Source organism: Takifugu rubripes, chromosome 15 (genome assembly GCF_901000725.2).
Source record: "Takifugu rubripes chromosome 15, fTakRub1.2, whole genome shotgun sequence".
Taxonomy (NCBI): Eukaryota; Metazoa; Chordata; class Actinopteri; order Tetraodontiformes; family Tetraodontidae; genus Takifugu; species Takifugu rubripes.
In genome coordinates, this window is record NC_042299.1 from 9,480,986 (window position 1) to 9,504,672 (window position 23,687).

Consider the following 23,687-nt stretch of genomic DNA (forward strand, 5'->3'; position numbering starts at 1 on the left):
TGGCAGGGTGTCAGAAAAGCAATAGGCTACCTCAGCATCTGAAGGCCTCGGAGCCTGAGTCAACAACCAACTTCAAGTCTGGAGGGCGGTTACCTCTGCAGAGCACATTAACCAGCTGACAGTGACGGGCAGACCTGATTCAGACAGATCGGGGATGCAGAAAAGACTGCCAGGTCATCAAAGCTGCATCTCCTTGTGTATCCTTTGCACTTCTGTGGGGGTATTATTATTTTATTTATTTCAATTTCTTATTGCTTTCTAAACCTTGATCACAAGGTTTGTGTTTCAGAAGATATTTTTTCTCCATCTTCCCACACTGCCGACCCTGCTGCCTGCTAACAAAGGGGGGGTCTTCTCTGGACATCTGGCTGACTGACCTCCCTCCCCATTTAACTCCATTAGAGTGGCTGATTGTACTCATTAGTGCACCAGACAGGAGGAAGCTAAAATCTATATATGATTACTAGTATTTCCTGTTACAGCAGCTTCATTTGATTTCACTATGCACAAAATATGACTGACTCTCTTTCTCTTTAAAATGTCTAAGACAGTCAGATTTCTTTTTAACTTACTGTTGTTAAGTGTCAGGATTTATGAAACAGGCCTCTGTGTTCTTTAATATCCTCAGACAGGTTAGAAATGCAACGCTAAAGATGCCCAAACATGATGTCTGAGATGACAGTCATCACTCACAGGCTCACGGACGGAAGCTGTGAAACTGGCACATAAAGTTGATGACAAGCCGAGTTTCATCATATAGTGACTCAGAATCACTAAAGTGTCTATTCTGCACATTTTTTATTAAATATAAATTAATTTAATCACATATCTAAATTTTCCCATGGAAGGATGGATGTTTTCTTTAAATAGCCGTGTCTATTTAAAAAAAAAAAAAAACGATGTCAGTTAGGTAGCGTATATGTTGCTAAACTGCTGTATCTTGGCTGAGTTGTGCAGGTTCACCAGCACAGAAATAATCAAGTCTGTCGCTTGAAGGGATGAAACTTGTGGTTGGTTCACTACATTATAGCGTTCTTTCAATGGCTGGATACTCAAGACAAAGCTTTCAGAACATTCCATATTCAGTTCATTATTCTATGCTCTTTTCGGATATTGTACAAAAATATGCTTAAATATGTTAAAACAAACTATGCATCACTTCTTTACAGGTAAACCTCCTGAACACATCCTGTCATCCGCACATGCAGGGTTAGGGTGCGTTGAACTTCCTCACCTTTTCGTCTGGCGGGCTCCGCATCACTTCTTCTCCGCCTTGAGTTTCCTCTCGGGGTGACCCTCTCTGTCCCTGCGTGTGTGCGGGACCCTCCGCACCGAGGGACCCGCTGCTGCCGCTCCGCGGGCTCGCCGCCGCCGCCGCCTGGCGCGTCTCTCGTTTCGCCGTTCGCGGCGTGCGGGATCCCCTTTGACCGACGCTCAGGGCGTCAAAATCGAGGGTTTTACTCGCAAAAGCGTCCTCGACGCTGCAAAACAAGCCTCCATATTTCTGCCGAGGCACCTGGTCGGCGGTGCCGGGTCGGGCGAGGTAAACCGGCAGGTCATCCTCTGACAGGTCCCGGTTTTCCCCGCGCTCTGCCATCCTGGAGCCCTGCTGCAAGTGACCGAGAAAGACCGATAAAGTAGTGGTAAAGTGTGTGTGCCTTCCCTGTGCGTGCGTGTATGTGTGTGTGCACTAACCCGTCTCTGAAGCATCCTTAAATTACCTGAAGGCTCTTAAATTCGCTCTGAAATTAGGCTGAAATGACACATTTTGCTTGTGATCCAAGTAAATTTCGACCAGTTTTAGATGAACACAAACCCTTTAAACAAAATTCCTTTCACCAAAAGGATCTACATGATCTTTAAATTAATTCCATATATGCCTTTCACCACATGGATTATTTGAATTTGAAGCAATCCAACCTTGGGAAGGTCAAACTTCAGTTTTGAACGGATCTCTGGGTGCCGCCACTGTCCTTTCAGCCCAGTTTGATTCATCCCACAGCTGTGTTCAGGGCTCCCAGTCTAAAGTTATTTCAAGCTGCTGTTTCTCATCAACACCTCAGGGATAACTTCTCCCGGCAGCAGAAATGAGACAGGACCATGTCAGCAGAGGGACACAGGGTTCGGGCACCCTTCTATACAGCATGATTCAGCCGAGGACAACAAAGACAAACTGGGGTCAACGCTGTCAATCAACTCCCGTTGCATAATGACCTTGTGTTAGGATGAGCACAATTGTGAAAGGCGACAAACTAATACTTCCTGGTCCTTTTCAGTCCAAGAAAATCTGTCCTCCTACCTAAGTCAGTGGCGACAGCTGATTTTCATCTTACTTGACCCAGTGATTGGGTCACTGACGTCAAGCCAGCACAAGCCTGCAGAGCAAACTCCCTCACTCTAACCAAAATCATTGGTTATTTCAAGAGGCTGGACAAATGTGCAGCCCTTGAACCTTTGATCGTCTGCTCCTCTGCAGCGGCTCAGATTCAAATCCTCCAAACCATTAAAACAAAAATATTTAGTTTTGTTGTAATACAAAGGTTGGAAAAAAAACCTCTGCTGCTTATGAAAACAGTGACCACAGATTTTAATGAGGCTTTTAAACCAAAGATTCCAACTTCATGTTGCAAAAGGGCGGAAGGCAGGTTGTGGATTGAACATCCCTCCATCAACCATCGCTCGTGGTCGCAACTGGCCTCAACGCGCGTCCAGTCAGGCATGACGGAATAACACCAGACCCACCCCGAGAGCTCGACTGGGGGTTTGGCAATGAAGGCCAAGCAGCAAGAGAGAGATCTCCGAAGAAGTGGGTAAGTGGGCCAGCGCACAACAGGCAAGTCAGTAAGAGTTAATTCAAACTGTAACAGATCTGAGCAAGCGCAAATTTGCACCTTGATTAATCACTTTAACTTTACTTTGAAATATTCTATCCAAGAGAAAGCATGTAGAGTACATTATTTAGATTAGGTTAAAGACTCAGTGTGCAGTAGGAAGATTAAATTGAGTGCAATAGCAAAGGTTTAAAATGAACTGTAAGGAGGAGCTCCATCCATCCACCCATCATTCACTCCTCCATCCATCCATCCACCCATCATTCACTCCTCCATCCATCCATCCACCCATCATTCACTCCTCCATCCATCCATCCATCCATCCATCCATCCATCCATGCCTGAGGAACAGAAGCCATGCCCTACAGCCCAGACCTGGAAACAGAGGAAGCCTGAAACCAGTGCTTGCGTTTTCCTCATCTATCATCTAGTTTTCATTGTTTTTTTGCTAATATTAACGCCCCCAAAACACACCCGCCCCCCCAACTTAAAACTTTACTTGCAGCATGAGTCAACAGTTGAGTTTGGCAGTGTGCACCGAGTGACCAAAGGGGAAAAAACAAGTCATCGCCACGCTGATGTAATCTCTGCTAACCGATTTAGAACACAATAAATCCTCCCCCGAGAACATTTAATACGGAACTGCCATATGGCAAATGTGTGAGATCCTTAAATCATTTGTTGGCATGTTGTGCAAAACCGTTTCAATAGTGAAAAAGTGAATTCAAGCTCTCAGGAAGCCAGCAAGTGTGTGGGCCAGTCTCCATAAAGTCAGCGTTGCTAGGCAGAAAAACAGACCGCATCTGCCTGGGAATGACTGGCTGTTGATCAGCTGCAGAAATAAACACAACAGCCTGAAGATGGTATTGTCAAACATTTTAGAGAAATGTCCTTCATATTGCAGAGTGATAGCAGGCTAATTTAGAGCTCCTGTCACCCAGTATCATCTAGCCGAAAACAGCAGAAAATCTTCGATGACATAAGTGTAACGTACAACCACAAGTGTTTTTATACTACCGCTCCACCTCTGCGGTGTCTGGTTTTGGCTAAATTAATGTAGCATGATGTTAACTGGAAATGGAGAACGTTATCCTGGACTAACTGTCGTAAAAACACACCAAGCGGGGAAAAACCCCAGATTTTACAAGCTTCTGTGACAAGCTGACAGCATCACCGCTCAATTGAAGCTTTTCCACATAAAACAAACTGAGTGAAGCCGTAACAACATGTCGGCAATCTAAGAAAGCTCCAAAACCAGCGGTGGCTGCCATCTTAGTTCCTTTTCTGAAATGAAGGGAAACTCGATTAGTCAGAAAAAACAGTGAAATATTTATGACAGGAGGCCTTGAAATGCTCAGCTGTAAAATAAAATGACTTCCAAGTGTGCAAAGAAATGTTCAAAGATGACAAAGGTTGCTCTACCATAAAAGGTCATGATTTATATTTTATTTTTACAACATTGCATTTTTGTTTTTTTTTACACTTTGATCATTTAGACATAATGTTTATTCTAAGTAGCAGGAGGGTTTTAAATTCTCACTGGAAGACAGACAAAATAAAGATTTTAAAAAAATCTGTGAAATAAAAAAAAATCAAATATTATACATACACTATTAGAGTACAGGTAATAGTTTGGAAATAAAAAGGTGTGTGTGTGTGTGTGGGGGGGGGGGGGGGGTATGCATTTAAGGCAACTGCTTGTGAGCCGAGTTTGCACAAAAATAGTCCGAGACATTCCCCTTGGTGACGTGGGTGAAGTGGGTCCGTCTGTAGGTTAGTCATGGTGGTCATCAGAGGAAGGCAAATGGACTTTTACCAGGTTCTGAGAGACGTTTCACTGCGAGGAAGCTCCTTGTTTCTAAAGTTTGATGAATATCCAAAGAGTAGTTTCCAGTTACTAACCTGAGTGAGGATGCCACATAGGAGAAGGCTCCCAAAAGATGGTGGCATCCTGTCTGCAGGGCCAGAAAGGTCAAAGGGGGTTGAGCCAATTAGGATAGACTTCTCACCCCTCACTTATGAGATATAGGTGTGTACACACCTAAAAGGTCAGAAATAGTTTGTAATTGGGTCAAACTGGATTAAAAACTGACTTTTCCCCAACTCCTTCCATGCAAATAATTACAGGGTGGATCAGCAATTCTTGGGATCAAATCAACGCTCAATCAACAGGTGAAACACTCCATCGGAGCTGAGGAAACTTTCGGGCCAAGACGAAAAACGTCAGGAACTGACAAGAAGTCCGGTTGCCTTTGAGTTCAGCACGTATAATGGAGTGGATCATTGCTACCATCTGTGTAACCAGACGCCCTGATGCCACAGACAGAGGAGGTGCACTACGATAACAGATATTCCAGCTCAGGTAAACCAGGAACACCTGGTCATAAATGTTGCAGGATGGAGACATGTGGAGCAGGTGTAGTGTTGCAGTCACTTTCTTCCTGTTTTATTCTGGAGAAGTTTTAAAGTTCACAATCATTTGAAGAATGGTTGGAATGTCTGAGGTAAGGGAAAATTACAGAAGACAAAAAGGAAGTGAAAGTATATTTTCCATATGAAATAAAACCCATTTGGCTTTCCTCCATTTGCTAGGGAAAATAAATAACCTGGATTTGAATCTTTAAATATGCCAGTTTCTTAAAACGTCATTTGAAAATGAGCTGAAAGTTTTTTAGGTAACATCAGCACCACCTTCTGGTCATCCAGAGGAACTACTTTAGGAGAAACAATGCAGTCGGGGGTGAGGAAATTTATCCACTTTCAAATTCCCTTTTCCGGTATAGTCTTAAGGAAATAAAGTTCCTCTTCGCAGCTGTCACCACAATACAACAGAGCAATTCATATCCGTGGAGTCACTTACAAACTGCCGAGTACATTAACTGTTCGAGCTGCTTTCGAGGACAGACAACGTGAAATAATTTAGACACATGTACATATCGACAAATGCATATATTACAGTAAAGGACGGGCATCTCAGCGGAAACCTAGGGACACAGTATCGGAGTGGTTGAAGCTGTAAAAAAAATGGAAAGTAACCAGAGTAAAGCTCTTCTAATCTGCTGGTTTTAAGACAAATTAAGAAAATGTTCTGACAATCTATTGGCTCTTTTTGTTGGGATCCATGTGAAGTGGGATCACGTTGTCTTTCTCGTCTACAGATCTTCACTCCAGTCTGTGTCCAGTGACGATGTGTCGACCTGAGTGTCCTCGACACGCCACACCGCTCCCCCCCCTTCTCCGGGGTGCAAACTCATCTACGCAAAGTGCTTCTGTCCAGGTGGACCTCCGTCCAAGCGGGATCCCCAAGCAGTCTATGAGAACAGTTCTTGCGGGGGGGGGGGGGGGGGGGGGGGGCAGTACAGTCAGCGGCACGCCACGGCCAACGTTTTTACCCAAAACCCTGAGATGGTTCTCTCTTGTTTGTGAAGAGTGTCCTTCCAGGAGTTAAAAACAAAACAAAACAGTGGGGCATAAAATGAAAAGGTCTGGGGGGGGTTGTTTGTCATATTGTCTGTTTACATCCACACCACTGTAGAAATGACCCTGCATGGCAGAGAAAATCCCCCAGGCTTTGGTCTGAATTTGTCAAAGCTTGTGTGTGTACATGTGTCTGCATGCATGTCTGTAAACTGAATATGCATACTCGTCTGTGTGTGTATCTACTACTCTTCTTGGAGCGGTCTCGAGAGACACTGAACGCTCTGACAAATGTGTATATATACTATATATTATCCTGGGCAACATCCTGAGAATACCCCCACCATGATTTAAAAAAATGAAATAAAAAAATCCCCCAAATAAAAACAGCTGAAGTGTAAAAGTCCATAACCAACACACGACACATCCACCTGTACTGACGGCCACTGCCACGCACGATGGGTCACACTTGTCCAGGAAATAAATAACACTGCAGCCATGAAGAAGATGTCCACGATGACACACCGTCTAAGAGAGACAGGGGAAGAAGACAAAAAAATGACACACTGATCTTCTATATATGAGCTGCAAAGAGTGAATTGTTGGTCTACTTTCAGGATGAAGCAGGGGACAACAAAAAGCTCATCACAATTATCTTTTAAAACCAACACAACACAGTGAAATTAACTTCCTTTAGCTCAAGTACATTAAAAAAATAATTGAAAAAAAAAAAAACCTGGAAAACCAGGTCGACTCTTTGATAAAAACAATGATAGAAAAAACCCCAACGTAGGACAGATGACAGCAGAAGTCCAAGACATGTGGTAATGTTGATGGTATTCTTTGAATTCTGCTGATGTCTGCTACCAAAAGTGTTTCAGTAAGTAAAAATGAAGGAAAAATGCATTATGATGTCGATCGAATGTCAAAAATGATTACGATGACAGCTAATAGAGTAGGAGGAATTAAAGTGATGTGGGATGAAGAACAAGTGGACCAGGCTCAAATAAAGTGTTTATTATGCAGATGTCAACTGTATTATCAAACAACGGCCAATTATAATCTAAGCCAAAAACTGACTGATTTGTCTTTTTTTATGATAAAGTTGGACAGTAAACTTGCGTTGACGTCAGTGTTTAGGTCTCCCCCTAGTGGTGGACTAAAGTAAAGCCACCTCGATCAAAAGCATGAGCAAATACAAAAAAAGGTCGTCAATCATGTTTGATTTAGGTGTAATTGCAAATTAGTCATCATCTGGTGCTATCAAGCACATCTCAACCTGAAGAAGTGGAGACAGCCATCTTTATTCATTTCAGCATTAAAGCAGTTATTTGACTGAGGTCCACAAGAGAGAGACGACAGCAGCTTCTCACGTTTGAAGCCCGCAAGACTCACCTCGGCCACAGGACGTGCCAAATACTTCAAGGCCAAAGGATAAAGGCAAGAGAAAAGAACAAGAACAGAAACAAAAACTGGAGACAAGGAAAAAAAAGGGTAGGAACACAGAAAGTGAGAGAATTAGAGGACCACTCGGGAGATGTTAGTGACAAGCAGAGACAGAAACAGGTTCAGTCTACAGAGACACTGGAAAACACAACACTGTTTATTTATCCATCTAAGCAGACTTCATGCTGACACAAACCTAATATAGCTGCGAGGAAGGTGAGTTTTACACTACGTTCACCCCATTTCACTTTTATTAACGTGCACGTTTGTTATCTTTACACACCAACCTTTTCCTCCAAGTCTTTAATCTGCCTTCTCTGGATCTCTGTCTTGTCTTCAAGGTCACGAATTCTCTGTGAAAACAGAAAAAAATGGAGAAGAGTGTGATCTTTTTCTGTACAAAGAGGCCGAATGAGCCTCCGGATGCATTTTGCAGGGATTACCTGGTGAGCCTGGTGCAGCAGTTCCATCCTCTCCTGGAGGATCTGGCAGTCGTACTCGCGACTCTTCCTCAGCATCTGCCTCCTCAGCTTCTCCACCGCCGTCCGCAGCTCATCCTTCTGCAGCTCATCCAGAGGTTCGCCATATTTTATCACCTGAAGGAAGGCTTTTCCTTAAACCTCAGTTAAGTGATACTGTTTCTACACACATTTCACCGATGGTCTGATAAATGATGATTATTTTAAACAGAAGGAATTGAAACAAGTTAAGGCTGCAATCACCTTGTCCTGCTGCAGCGCATTGTATAAAGTTGCTTCCAATTCCTGGATTTGCTGTCAACGGTAAAAGAGAAGGTTGCAATTACGGCATCATTGCACTTTAAAACATTGTTTTATTGATTTGATGTGTGAGATATCGCAATAGTAAAGGAAACCTGGCCTGTAAACTGCGAACATTCCCTTACCATGTACGCCTGGTCCAGCGCCTGTTTCCTGTAGTCCAGCTCTTCCTCTAGATATCCTTTCTGTTTGCAGAACATCTCCTACAGACATCGAAACAAAAAAAAGGTAAGACAAGAAACAAATGAATTTCTGAATAAACTGGTCATAACTTGTGTTCTAATCTTCACCTAACTCACCTAAACAAACACAGCTTCCCTAGGTTAAGAGCACACCAAAAATGATATGATTTCATGTTTTTATTAAACACAACCTGTAAATCCTCAAGTACAAGGTGGGAAATATATTGAAGTTTTGGATTTCATTAACCGTTTGACTTTGCTTTGGGAGTGCTGATCTCAACCAGATGAGACCTGCTTCACGCTCAGGAGGAATTTTGGACCGCTCCTCTTTACGAAACTGTTTCGGTTCATTCGTTTTCTCAGGAGGACCGCTGTGTTTCACGCTCCTGACGCCAGGCCACAGCATCGAGGTCGGGACTCTGGGCCACTCCAAAAGGCGTATTTTCTTTTGTTGAAGCATTTCTGTTGCTTTACATCTTCGGGTCAGTGTCCTGTTGCAACGTCCATCCTCAGTTGAGCTTCATTTGATGCGTTTATGGTTTTCCTGCAAAATGTCCCGATGAACGTGGGAATGAATTGTTCCGTCAGTGATGGCAGTAATGCTGTGAGACATCCAGGTGCACACAAGCTTCAAACATGCAGCAATGGTTTTTTTTGTGGCTTCCTCTGTGGCGTCCACCTGGAAACTCCATTCTTCTTAAATGTTTTACTGGTAGATTTCTCAAATGAAGTGTGAGCATGTGGCAGTAACTTCTGTGAATCCTCAGCTGATCTTCTGCTCAGTGCTCTTGCAGCCATCTTCACAGGATGACCAAGCCGAGGGGCAGTAGCAACAACGCTGAACTTTCATTGGTAGACGATCTGTCTTACCACGGACATCGGGGCTTTTAAAGCTAGTATTACCGTAACCCTTTCTAGCTTCATGCAAGTCGACAACATGTAGGCCTTCTGAGGGCTCTTTGGCGAGAGGCATGGTTCACATAAGGCTTCTTCAGAACAGCAAACTCAACTGTCTTTTTTTTTTTTAACAGGACAGATCAGCTGTAACCAACACCTCCAATCTCCACACGTTGATTCGACCCCAGAGTGGCTGGCTTCTGGCTCCAATCAGTTCTTGGAGAAGTCCTCTGGTGTTCACATACTTTTTCCACCATGCACTCAAATGTTGGGTTCAATAAACAGGAAAATGGAGAATTTTACAAGGTAGCTTTTTTTCCCTCCGTTTTTAGGGATTTTTGTGTCTCACCATCTCTATCTCAAGGTCCATCATCTTCTGGTGCAGCGCAGCCTCTGTTCCCTCTATCTGCTGGATCCACTAGAGGGTGACAAACAGCAAAACATGGCGCTAACCAAAAACTCCACTGGACACTAATTTACGGGAAATGTTTATCCTAATGCTTATCCCAATGTTGCACAATTCCTTGATGATTAACAGTTTTGAGAGTTTACAAGCTCCTGCATTCACCTTTTCTGCTAAAGACAAAACCGTGCTGGCTTGAATGATGGCCACCTGCTCCTCATTTCGTAAGTTCTGGCCAGAGAGAAAGAACGAAAGAAAGAAATGACTTAATAATATGCCCGTTTCTTGCACGTAGTTTTGAATTTTGCGTGGATTACCCCATTGTCTCCCAGGATATCGAGCAGCTTGATCAGATCTGGTATGCAAACATCCTGCAAAGACAAAAAAAACAAAACACATTTAGGACTTATGCACAACTACGGTACAATGTGACTTTCAAGGACAGAATGATAAATGGACAGTTATCAAAAGTATCCAAGGCATGAAGGTGAAATGGTGGCAAGGAATTTGAAGAAGTCTTTTTTGAATATTACTACAATTGCAGACTAAAATCTTTATAGCAATGCTAGTTAAAAAGGTGGTGATAATCGTTTCCAGGATAATTTGTGCCTCGTTTAGTGTGAATGAAGTTATGATCTTGAGAAAAACATAACATCTGACTGCATTAGTTTGTTTAATGGCCATATACAATACTTCTCATTGCACACTGACACTTCTAAAACCTTGAGGTTATTCTAGGTTGTGAAATGATTTATTGTTGCTTTAGCAAATCATGTTCTTCTCACATTTGACTTTTCAAAGGAATCTCACACATACTCCCCAGGGACTTAATCATCTGTGCCCGATTGCGATGTCACATAACAATCCCTGGAAGGGTCACTCAAATCATGTCACACCCTGTTCCTGCTTTTATCTGCAATATATCAGTGAATGGCCTCGAGCTAAGGCAGCTAAGCACTACTGTGGGAAGAACTTACGCACATCTGTCAAGAAAATTTAAGGGAAGACCTCAGAAAAAGAACAAACAATATAATAAATTTCTGATTTATATGTTTAATCATTCAGGATTTTTGCCTTCATTTTCAAGAAAGTTTGGAATCTTTAAAGCTCTAAGTGAGCTTGAAATAATAAAATTGTCTTTTGAAAGATGAGTAGGTTACAGAAAACAAAACATGACAGTTGAAATGGGAACTCTAAAATTCGAAGCTCTTATCGTTTTGTCTTACCTTGACACCCTCCTTCATACAATAGATCTGCAGGGCACTAACTCCATCAGAGAACGGATGCATCCTCAGATGGTTGAAGGGAGGAGACCTCCTCTCTCGCTCCTGTGTCGACGGAAAATATCAAATAAGCCTTGGTCATGTAAAGAATCTGATGAGAGCTGTTAAGTCTCACAGAGCTCAGCTCTGTCCTCACATGCACTGCTAAATAAGGTGGGATATTTTCCTATGTAACTGGCTTTTGCTTTTACACTTCTTTTCCATCTTTCACCTCAATATATTTTACTTCTGCAACTTTCCAAAGGGACTTTCTGTCTGTATCTTTCCAGTAATAAAAAAAACCTGAAACAATCTGTAGAAAACAAAGGAGCCGGTTCACTGCAGCGGATCAATCAAGGTGTTATTTTTAGAGAATAGCCACAAGAAGGACTCCAAAATATCACTTCTAAATAATAAAGATTTAGAAGGGAACTCACCTCCAGCTCCAATATCCTGAATTCTAATAGTTCATTCTGGTCTCTGGAGTCTTGCAGCTCCTCTTGTAGTTGACTACACTCTGACTCTAACTTTTCCACCTAAAACCCCACAGTGAGTTGTTTTAGTACAGTAATATGATGCAATTTAGGACAGATTCTAACCAAGGAGCATTGCAAATGAACTCTAGGTGAAATGCTTTGACAAAACAGAAGTTGATGCTAATCCTTTTGCAGGACAATGGCTGGGTCTCAAACCCTTGATAGTGAGCTCTGGATAAGCTGAGAACTCCTGCTGCAGTTTTGATAAAAGTCAAATCGATTAGGTTGAGCCAAACCTTCTCTAGAAGAACTTGATTCCTTTGCAAGAACAGCTGCTTCTCCTCCACCCATTTGGAGTCCTGGCAGAGGGTGCAAACAAATGGTGATTTTAGTCGTCATTCCATTCATGCTCACAGTCAGAAGGGTTTCAATAAGTGCACACAGACGGATCAGCTAAAATGAAAACGATCTGACACGTCAAAGACACAATAAGATGCTCATGTGGCAACCCAGACAGTATAGAACATATAGAACAGATATATAACAGACCACATGGTGTGCAAAACAAGAGAAGCCATAAATTTATGAGGCGGAATAAGTTTCCAATTTTCCACGTGAACATTACAAGGCTGGTCAGCTACTGTGCATCCATTCATTTTCACACACCCCCAGCCTACCTGTCCTTTCAGGGTCAGTTCCTTCTGCAAGTCCTCGATTTTGGCTTTATATCTGAAAACATCCGCCTGGAGCTGCTCATGAGCCTGAAATACAAATTCATTTAAAATGTGACTCGCATTCCTGCACAAATGAATCAACTTTCTTGGCGTGAGATATCGAGAGAACCATGGAGATAGCACGATAATGCCAATTAGCTGTGGATGGTATAAAGGGAAACTGTTGATTTGTGTTTACTGGAGATTCAAATAAACCATGCAGTAATTCCTGGAGAAAAAGATCCAAACAAGACCATTGACTAGGTGACTATTTCTGCATCATTAAGAACCCTAATCAGTTATTCTTCAGCGTAAACTAATTTTATTTGCAGCTTGCTGACAAAACTGTCTATTCAAGTCCTTAGATTGCGTTGAAGGAGCTTTAATATGAATTTATTTGGTACCTTTGCCTCCATTTCTGCATCCAGAATGCCGCCCTTCTGCTCCTGCAGCAGGGCGTAGGCCCGCTGTAAGGCCTGATACTCCCTGGTCAGCTGACGGAAGCGCAGCTCCGACTCCTCGTTCGACAGGCCCTTTGTTTGAGGCACAAGTTGAAATCAGCAGTGCTTAAAGCGTACACACGGACATGAATTTTGAGACAGGCTGTGCAGTCTCACCATCTCCAGATCTTCGTCAGGGGTGGCGGGTGTCCGGTCCATACGTAAAGAAGCCACGGAAGAGGTCTCCGAATCCATGGACTCTTCGTCATATCCAAAAAAGGTGTCGACCACGATGTGCCTCTGATGGGTATAAAAAGTGGAATGATCAAGTAGATTAAAAACCACAATGCCCAGGTGGATATCTGTCCTGCGAGACAGTTGGAGTCTGCGTGCCTTTTTTTTAACGCGTTCATAAATGCAACTTTTAAAAACACATCAGTAAGTCATCAGTAAGGTTGAAGAGGAACTCCAGTTCATGCATAAAAACCTTCACAAGTGTCTCAAAAACATGAGATAAAGAGTCCAGTTTACTAGTTTTATGTCACGTCAGCAAGCTAAACCAGAATATCCATTTCCACCTTTATTGGCCTTGAACTTCTTTTATGCCTTTTCTTTCTCAGCAGTTTTTCTCGGTCCTGTAGGAAATAGAAACATAGAACAAACCTCCTGTTAGTGCAATATGTGTTTGTTTTTTTCCCCTTTTACTGGAATTTTGAAATGAAATAAACACGAATTACATCAAGGACTGGAATTGATAGAAAAAAACCTTTGGCTACAACTCTTTGGCCCAGACAGGATGTTTAAAATCACTGCAACCACTAAAGATTGTATTCTCTGATTGATTGTGCATGGTTGAGCCGGTGTGGCAAACTTGTTCTTCACAGTACTCTTAGTGTTTGTGCTGTGACTTCCAGTCAGGATATTCCACGGAGACAAAGCTGACTTTGAGGGAAAGGCATTTACTCTGGCCAGTTCGTCGATGATGCTCTGCTGCTCCAGGACCTGAAGCTTCAGAAAGGCTACTTCCTGTTCGTCGTGCGCCTGATCCAGGTCATTCAAAGACTTCAGTTTCTTGAGCGGCGGATGAGAGCTGATCTTCTCCTTCTGCAACACACCCATAGAGAAAAGTGACCACAACATCAGCCGGTGGTCCAAAAGACAGAAAGACATGTGATGCGCGCGCATCTCCGTGCCGACCATCTCAAGGTTCTCCTTTGCCAGGCCTTTGAGTTTCTCCTCCATCTTCTGGATAGTCTGAGTCAAATCGTCATTCCTTTTATTCAGCATTTTGTTCTTGTCCAGCAGGGGTTTACATTGCTTCTCTGTTTCTCGAATGCGCTTCAGCTGGTGAGGAGGAGGGGAGACGCTCAGTTTAACCTGAAAGCAAAGTATCTAAACATAAACGATGATGAGAGAACTCATTCTGCCACACCAGCTCATTCCTCTCATCCACCAGAAGTGAGTTACGGTCTTCTAATTTGCGTATGGTTGAGTTGAGTTCAGCGATGCGCCGTTGGTTTCTCCTCAGGTCCTGGAACATACAAGGGGACCCAATATTTTAGACTTTCACTTGCACATTCATGATGGAAAAAAAGAGAAAACAGAACTGGTTTCTTTAGACAGAGATGCCTGAAATGACTGATTCTGCAGTCTGACAATAGAACCAGATCATGTGGATGTTCACTGTGATTAAGCCCATTGAAAGACAGCTTTTCTTTTTCTTTTCACTGGTAGTGGTATCTATATTGTTGTTTTATGCAACTTCTGTGCTGCCCCATCATAAAAGCTGACCTAATAGTGGTACTCTCCACTTACGGGACTACCGCAGTGCTCTGCTCCGTCCCCAGCTCTTCCTGGGATCTCTCTTTTGGGGCTGCCCAGACCACAATCGGCCTCCTTGACCAGGTACAACTGTTCATCCAGGGCATCTTTCTGAAGCTGGAGCTTCTGAAGGAAGCCTGTGGTGGACTCCAACTCCTTCTCCAGAGCAAAGATGGTGCGGTCTTTAGATTTGATTTCATCCACCTGTGATGCCAGAGGAAGCAGCATTTAAGAACCTGTTGTCAGGAGTTTATTGACTATGGCCAGCTTGCGTCACCCAGAATTGCTTGAACTTGTTTCATGCTAACTCATGTCGGATATAACATTTTGATGTGAGGGTATATTCCATACCAGTCTGCGGATGTCCCTCTCGCAGTCCCACTTGATCTTGGAGATCTGCTCCTGGTGTTGCTGGTGCTCCACTCGCAGGTCACCAGCCTTCATCTTGTCTGCTTGGATCATATTGCTGAGAGCTTCGTCTGTCTGTTTCTTAGATGTCTTCAGCTCAGCTATCTCCTGCAGGAGCTTCACTCTCTCCTGGTCAAAGAAGCGCCGCGCGTCCTCCTTGGCTTCCAGAGTGAGCGCAGTGCGCACCTACAGGGGTGACAGAGGAGTGTGTGTGTGTGTGTGTGTGTGTGGGGGGCGGGGGTTATAATCAAGACTGACTAAAACTCCTCAGAACTAAGATTATATGGGGAAAGGCTTTGGCAGTCAGGCTTCAGCTTTAAATTAAAACCTTACATCACAGATAAGCTGAAATACTGTACATTACATCATCCAAAGTCCTTGCCTGGGTACAATTCTCATTTGTATACAGTATGAAACATGAATGAGGTGCAGCGTAACAGTAAATGCTAAGTCAAAGGATGCAAATAAAACATTCTATTGTGATAAAGCCATCAATGATGGCAGATATACACCAAAGTCGACCAAAATCTGAAGCATCCATGACATTAACTGCTTTAATTGTTACTATTTGCTGGAATCGCGACCGGCCACTAAACAAATGCACTCTACATCATATGAGGTAAACCCATGGATCTAAAAGTTAATGGTACCAAAATAGGGCTTTTCACCACAAAACAAAAGCTATAGTGCGGCTCAAAAGTTTCAGTCACCTTTTCACCGCTGCCATCTCTCATGGCGCTCAGCGCTGCTTTGAGTCTCTGGTTCTCCTGGTCTTTGATTTTGGCGTGGCGTGCCAGCTCCTGCTCGTGCTGCCGCGTGAGGTTTTCCCTGAGCGCCTGGAGCTCCTTCTGTTTCTCCTCGTGCCACTTTGCCCTCTGCTCGGTCAACATGGCAGTGTGACGGTGCTGCTCCTGCTCTCGCACCCGCTTCACCTCCTGCACCTTGTCGCGCTCCAGCTTGCTTACCTTTGGGGAGCGCGATGCAAGAGAGTGTGAATTTATGCCACACATGTTCCACGTGAGCCTTAAAGGTCAATCTGCCGTCTGCACAAAAACCTAAGACACTATTTCAATTTCAGAACAAACATGATATTGTTCAATGTGAAAAAAAAGTAGTTATTAAATCTGCAGGGTTGCTTTGAGGTAGCCCATTCTTCTAGTTCTGAGACATGCCCTTTGCTGGTGGAATGTTAAGAGAAAGCTATTTTGACTCCACGTGCAGCCAGTATGGAGATTACGAGTCCTGTCGAAACGCCAGCTCACTGGGACAATAACAACGCTCTGACTTGTGCAACGAGGGCACCGCAGGTGATAAAGTTCTGCTGCACGTGGGAAAGTTGAGATGGCTGAGAGTTCCCAGCCAGTAAGAGAAATTAATGCATATTAAGGATGTCACACTGATCTTTCCAGCTGGATGCAAGGGATATTCTCTCTTTTTGAAGTTGCCAACACAAACCCCGGTCACTGGGTGTGATGGAGCGGAGCTGACCATTTTTGGAAAGCTTGTTTTCATATGGGTTTGATCATAGCGGATTTGGACAACCCGCGGCTCCTGCAAATGTGCTGATGTCTGAATGTTTAGAACGAGGCTTAGAGAAACTCAAAGGTGAAAGTCCGGGCATCGGAATAAAAATGTTTCATAAACTGGACCAGTGTCACAGAGCTCTCGTTTGAGTTATGGACCCTCTTTAAATCTGTTTTCCAGGTTAAACTTTGGTTTTCATTCGTACATTCATCAAGATGCTGCATTTGAATAACAATACTTCGAATACTGAAGACAAATGTTTAGATTTCATACAACACCTTGCATTTTTCTTGGTGTAGCTCTATCTGAATGTCAGTCAGCTTGGACCTGAGATCTTCATTGGCTGCCTGCAGGGCAGAGATGAGAGCTTCGGGCTTATCGCCTTTCGTGCGTCCTTTCTTGGCCATTGCGTCAAAAAATTAGTGCTGCTCTTTTAGTGCTCTCATTGAAACAGCACAGAAACTTTCCAAGGCTTCCCTGAGGTTCTCCAGTTCCTCCTCTTCCTCATTCTCTTCTCAGATGGAAAGCCTGTGGGATGAGCAGAGTCGGCACAAATATTTTAGACCACTTAACAAACTTACATAAAAACAAGAAGCTGCACTGACAAACATCATTTCCCTTTTTCTTCTTGCAGAGCTTTTGGACAGAGAGACCTTCTGCTGGGTGCCTCTCAGCTTATAGAATCATCAAGTCGTCGAGGAAATAAAACTTGTTGATGTGTAATCAAATACTTGGTTACAAAAGCTGTCCTACACTGACCTTTTCCTGATGAATACCAGAAAGAAAATGTCACCCCAGGCACCAAGAAGATTCACCAACAAATTCAAATTCTTGACAGACCTTAGCTTTCACACCCTGCTGAGAGTTTCATGAATAGAAGCAATTTTGACTCTTTTTGCTCGGAATGAGGAGTGATAGAATATTGCAGCTCCAAGTCATGCGTGAGCCGAGTTGGCAGTTTGATTGCTGTCATCACGAACTCTTCCAGTCTATGCCAACAAAGATTCAGCAAGTGGCCTGATACGAACCAAAAATATCTGCAATGCTTTGAATAGGGCCAAGCTATGTAATAATCGCACCACATCTGTTTTTCAAAGATGACTAAAAAACAGATGACTTTACAGCGGTCCCACACTCTATCGGTCCTTTAAAGGTTAAAAAACAGTGGGATACGAGTCTGGAATGCTCTCCAAGGGAGCAAACGAGTGAAAGGAACACAGCGGGATTGGAGAGCTCTTTCTGGAAGACTAAATTTCTAACAGCTGCGTGAAAGGCATGAAAACTAACGCATAACGCTTACAGGTTCAGAAGGCGAGCCTGTTACCTGTGAGGATTTGTTTTGTTTCCCAGGATGAGCTGTTTGTTCGACAGTTTCAAACATATTCAACTTTTTCCAAAAACAAGCATGTTTAATTGGAAACCTGATCATAGATCCTAATAAAAATAGACTCCTTGTGTACTTATCGTGGAGGGGGGGGGTGTTTGGGAGATTATTAACTTCACGGCGACCACATTACTTTTGGAGAGTTCAGTTAGTGACGTGCTTGAATGTCTAACAATCTATCATGATCCTGTCAGACCAGTCAGAACATTCCAGCCCCGTCCAGTAACTGAACCCAATCATTCAACACCGATTGGGCACCCGTTACATCCACGTGATTACATAAATCACATAAATAGTAATTGCATGGATTTAAATGTGACTAATGCTTGATGAGCCATTAGTATAATTATGGTCCAGCTAAATAAAACATTACACAAAGACAACTGCTCGTCACCATGACAACTAATTCTGTATTTACCTAAAAACTTGTTGAAGCTTGATGGCACGGAATGGCCCACTATATGAATTCAAACCCAGCTGATTCAATCAGATCGATGCCATATTCAAGTTTAAAAAGGAAATAATCTCCTTGAACATGGCATTCCCAAAGACAAGAGTCATTTTCACACCTTTAACTTTTGACATATTTGTATCAGTCTTTTTAAAAAAAGAAAAAAAACCAACACATTACTGACACTGTTAATGGCTCTACCCTTTGGTCCATTCATGAGCTTTAAGTTTCAAGAATGAAAGGGATTTACGTATGAGGCACATGAACGCACGAGAAAACCTCAACTTCACCTAAATAAAACAAATTTGAAATGACCCCAACAGAAACCAAAACAATATACAGCTTCCAACTCCTGAGCTTTGAAACTTGACCATAAAACTTCACAAAGCCTTTTCAAAAGACGCTTAAGTGTGAATATGATTAATGTTAATGTCCCTTAAAACATAGAGCATCAATCACTCCCCAGACCTCAGCTCGTGTTATGCAAGCCTTGACATCTTGACTATGACAAATTGAGGCGGCAAAAAAAGGAAGTAATATAAGGTGCCTCATACCTTGCAGAAAATTCCTACTGTCAAAAGAGATCCAGCAGATACACGCAAACATGTCCCAGCAGAAATGCCCCACCGACACAAGTGAAGAGCAATTTATACAGATTAAGACAAGAGTGCAAATGATGTGATGTCATGGAGAACTGGACGCTGTCAATTACTCTAAGAACTTGCAAGCAGGTCCACATGCTGTAATCAGGTTGTCTAACAGGGAAACTCCTGTAGGATAACATCCATTCAAAATCCTCTCTTACATGATTCTGGAATATCGGAAAATGGACTGAACTCTGTCCAATAGCATCCAATAATGGATCCAAATTATCCCTGACTGAAAGTGCTGTGTCCAGTTGCAAGACACAGTTTGATCATTTGAGTATGGTAAAAAAGACCCAAAAAGAAGACATAAATCGTGTTTTTTGTTGTTGTTTTTTTTTTTTTTTTTTAAATGAATGGTTCAATCCTTTGGTCCCTTTAATTTGTTTTTAAGTACAATCTAAAAATATGTAGAGGTGAGAAGATTCTAACCATGAATTGAGATAAAATCATGTGTGTCAAAGGTAGGATTAGACTCACACACACTTTTATACATATAATTCTATATACGTTAAGTATTTTGGTGAGAAATGTAACATGATATGCTTTGGTACATTGTTAGATGACTGACCTGCAGCACTGCTTGTTTCTGCCAAAACAGACAAAAGTTAATCACAGGCAGTTCAGAAGTGAAGCAGGTTAAATTAGAATTTTCCAGTCAGCCTTCAGGAAACAGGCACATTCCGTGAGTGACTGGTTTAATAATCCAAGGTAAGATCTCTGATCGACTGGGTTTCTAAGGTTTTCTTGAAGACCTTTTGCCTTCTCTCCACAAGGCTTCAGAACTGAAGAAGCAGAGACCTTACTTTGGATAGTTATGACCTGGATGAATGAGAATCTACACAGACATCTTGGTTTAATAAAGTCAAATAAAGATAATACATGAATGCTTTTGACCTACTTCTACCTATCATATCTGTTTACATTTGCTTATGTCTATTTGGTAACAGTCCGGGTCTCAACAAAAGGAAGCCCAAAAGTGGATGTAATTCTTTGGTGGACTGAAACACTCACATGCAGACTTTATGTAGTTTATGTAGTGACCTCATTCACTCCATGATATCAGTGGTTCAGTAAATGGCAAAAACATATTCAATTTCAGGACACATACAAAGCATCACTCACAACCCACTACACAACACCCTCGGTGACCCAAAACTGCCCCTCTGTCCAGTCCTCTGCCAGTTTCTGCATTTCCCCCGTCACTTTTTTACTGCTTCTCTGATAAAGCCGAACCATATTTCTAATCTAACTGCCTTGGGTAGAAAGAGCTGGGTACAATTAATATAAGGCTCACATCTGGTTTAGGGTTTGGTTGTGATTCTAATTTAATTTTGAAAGCTTTTTTTTTTCCATAATACATTATGCTCATTTACATGGATGAAAAGTAGCAATGCTTGTGGTCATATCTGAAAGGGTAAACATGCAACAAACAATGTGATCACAGAATGTTTTTGACTGAGGATTTTTATGCAACCAAGTCAGCAAACATTTATCTGACTAAAGCCAGCTAAGTCCAATTCCAAACAGGGATCCGGTTGTGACGTAAGAAGGTTTAAAGTATCACCAGTTTGGCCAGAGTCACAGAGAATTCTGCAGTTTGGACGGGACGGATGTTCCTCTTCGAAATTCATTGGGTCAGAAAAACATCCATCCAATGCGCTCAGCAGAGTTTCTTGCATGCAATTTGAATGATCAACAGGCAAACTGATCAGAAACAAATTGATTATTCTTGGAACATGAGCTATGAATTAATATTAATCTGAAAAGTTCTGATTCAAACTGGGTTTTTTGCTTTTTGGGGTTTTTTTGGGCATTCATAAATAATTAAACGGGCTGCTAAATTACACAGTTTTGTTTTGATCCAATGTGTTTTATATTTTTTCAAGTCAATTTGTGAAGGAAAAAAAAAAAATCACGATTATAAAACCAAAACTATTTCCATGGTAACCTAATATTGTGTTCCCATGTTGCAGCCCAGTCCAGTTTAGCACGGCATGTGACACCTTATTCTGGTTTCCATTATCACTAAGTAGTTGGCCACTGGGTTTAAGGAGAAGAGAACATAACACGGGAAATATATTTCAAGGGCGCCACCGTGCCATCACGTGCTGAGTTTTGTAAAAAGCAAATCCATGGCTTGAAGTTAATCTCGGTGTGAAGCTTTCTCAGAATGGTACTGTCAAACCACTGGGGGGCAAAAACTGATCAGTCACTTTGGAAAACTAACCTCATGAACCTTTAACCTTTGAAAGGTTAGATGAACAATGTTATGAGCAACAGGCCTGTCCAGAGGGGGACTTTTCCCTGTGTTTTCGTCTCAGCGCCTAAAACTGCATCTCTTTCTAACTGCTTCATGTAAATACACCAATGAACTAACCAAATCTCACAGTATTTAGTGAAAACATATTCTGTATTAATACTTTCTTGAAGCATAAGTTTATTTTATATAAGCTAAGGCTGTGCGATTGTGTCGAAATCGTTATCACAATAAAGTTGATGATATTAGAATGTTTTTTTTTAAAAAGACATTTGGGATGGAAATTTTGGCCATGTTACACATTAATTTCCTTGGCATCTAAAGAGATCAAATAGAAAATCAACCTCTAAAGCCAGTTAAATAGTCTGATTGTCTTTAAACAAACAAACAAAAAAAGCCAAAATTGAAGTGAAAATCAAACGTCAATGAATCCGGCAGCCCTACAGTAACATATATAATTTCAAGATCATGTGATGAGGCAATGGCTCCTATTTCAGCTATCTTATCTATCAGCTCGTTTAATTATTTGCACCTACATCTGTGCCTGCTAAACAACATGCAAATTCCTGGCATGGATGGTTTTCGTTAAATCGGGCCAGTGTCACACCCGGGGCCAGTTGCAGGCTGCAGTGCCTCAGTCAAGGCCTACTGTGGGATCCTGCAACATGTCTGCTGCATTCTCACCAGACTAGGGTCTGTCGGGCAGAATAAACGCGGCTGTTGCATACTCTTCACTGCGTAATTGTGCACGGAGGTAGTGCGCACAAGGCTTCACATCAACAGCTGTAAGCTCCACTCCACAACAGGTAGAGCCGGAGCTAGCAGCATTAGCAGCAGCGGGGGTGTGCAGCACACGGCCTTGCACGGCGATGCAGAGCACCAGGCGGCTAGTGCTCCATCCCCGGGCTGGAGGCCGAGCTCCCGCGCTTCCACCGACATGCACGCTCAACCTACACGACCCGCGTTTATTCAGACACGCTCTGCTGGCGTCGTGCCCGACGACCGCATGGGTGTGTGTGGTTTTTGTTTGGTTCCCAAGAATGCGTGAGCTGCCATCGCCGCTGTGCCGATAAAGCGAATGACACCAATAGGGCCGCTAACTCCCACTTCCGACCGGATTCACCCTTTCAAAAAGCAGCGGGGGGTTTTTTCAAGGCAGCTTTCAACGCCTTACCTTGTTAGCATCGAGGCATCCTAATGGACGTTTAACCGTTTCCTTGTCATCTTATTTTTTATTAAACCCAGAGAAGATCGGTTTGATCTCAGCATCAGCAGCAGCCCGGTCGATGAGCAGCGATGGCGGGTGGTGATGATGCTGGGAGCCCCGCCCTCCTCCATATGCAGCCACAATGAGCTCACTGGTTTCCAGCTGAGCCCAGTACTCCAATCAGGTCTTAGTCAAATTAATAGTGTAATTTATAAAGAAATAAATACCTAGGACACATCAACTCTTAGAGGTGGGTTAAGTTTGACGAATTCACCAAAGACCCAGAGTCAAACCCTTCTGAGATCACACTAAATGAATACCAATACTGGCTTTTACCAACGATTTCTAAAACGTTTTCTGACCCCACCACAAACGAAATTCCTCTTTATGTGCAAGGAAAGGACTAAGGACAGAACGCACTGAGAAAATACAAAATATAAAAAAAAAAAAAAAGTCTGCCATCTCGCCATGATTCTACAACCAACAACAATTTTCTTTAAAAAAAAGAAAGAAAGAAGAATTATTATTAATTGGTTTTTTAAAATCTTTTTTTTTGTTTATTTAAATATCTGATAGTAAAAGCATTGTTAACCTTGCTTATCGGTATTGACCAAAATGTTGTCATGGGGCATCCTCTATACATCCTGGTACTCTGTTTAAACAACGTCACTGTGTGTGATATCTCAGAGATAACATCTGCTGCTGCGAATTCGATGGGAAAAATCTCTCTTTAGAGGAACAATCACAGGAAAGTGAACAACAGGATTGATTGTGTTTACCAGGGCTCCACCACCACCAAAACATTAAAAAACAGACGGACAATTTGGCCGGCTGATGATGCTAAACAGATGCAGGATGTGAGAATTTCGGCTGACGCTGGCAACCAGTTTTAACAATGCTTCAAAAAACAAATAATTCACATTTGACACATGCTGTATGAAAAACACATGGAAAAAGAGTAATTGTGTAAAAGAAAAGTATTTGTTATTTCCAAAGAAGCTCCTTATACGTCTTTCTTTTAAACAAGTTAAGTATTTCATCAGATAAACTATATGAAAACTAAACTGCATCCTGTTAGTGATGCCAATTTGCTGTGAAAATTATCTGGCACCATTTGTGGTGAAGCAGAAACAACTCGCTGC

At 42.4% G+C, this 23,687-nt stretch overlaps 1 protein-coding gene across 2 annotated transcripts; it reads right to left on the minus strand.

Moving 5' to 3' along the window:
- Positions 1–4,255: 4,255 nt before the first annotated feature.
- Positions 4,256–22,671, minus strand: jakmip2 (janus kinase and microtubule interacting protein 2). Of its 2 annotated transcripts, XM_003970925.3 has the most exons (24): positions 22,513–22,669; positions 16,878–17,127; positions 15,786–16,040; positions 15,019–15,261; positions 14,662–14,871; positions 14,279–14,377; positions 14,044–14,190; positions 13,810–13,950; positions 13,425–13,481; positions 13,024–13,146; positions 12,811–12,939; positions 12,371–12,454; positions 11,990–12,052; positions 11,655–11,753; positions 11,182–11,283; positions 10,273–10,326; positions 10,121–10,186; positions 9,902–9,970; positions 8,599–8,676; positions 8,417–8,467; positions 8,138–8,290; positions 7,982–8,047; positions 7,644–7,720; positions 6,640–6,776 (listed from the first exon to the last, which is right to left on the minus strand). In XM_003970925.3, exons 2-23 carry the CDS (start codon positions 17,004–17,006, stop codon positions 7,670–7,672), a joined length of 2,469 nt encoding a protein of 822 aa, XP_003970974.1. In that variant the 5' UTR covers positions 17,007–17,127; positions 22,513–22,669; the 3' UTR covers positions 6,640–6,776; positions 7,644–7,669. The 2 variants fall into 2 exon arrangements, with proteins under 2 accessions (XP_011609575.2, XP_003970974.1); XM_011611273.2 differs by lacking the exon at positions 7,644–7,720 and having other exon boundaries at positions 4,256–6,776; positions 22,513–22,671.
- Positions 22,672–23,687: the final 1,016 nt, after the last annotated feature.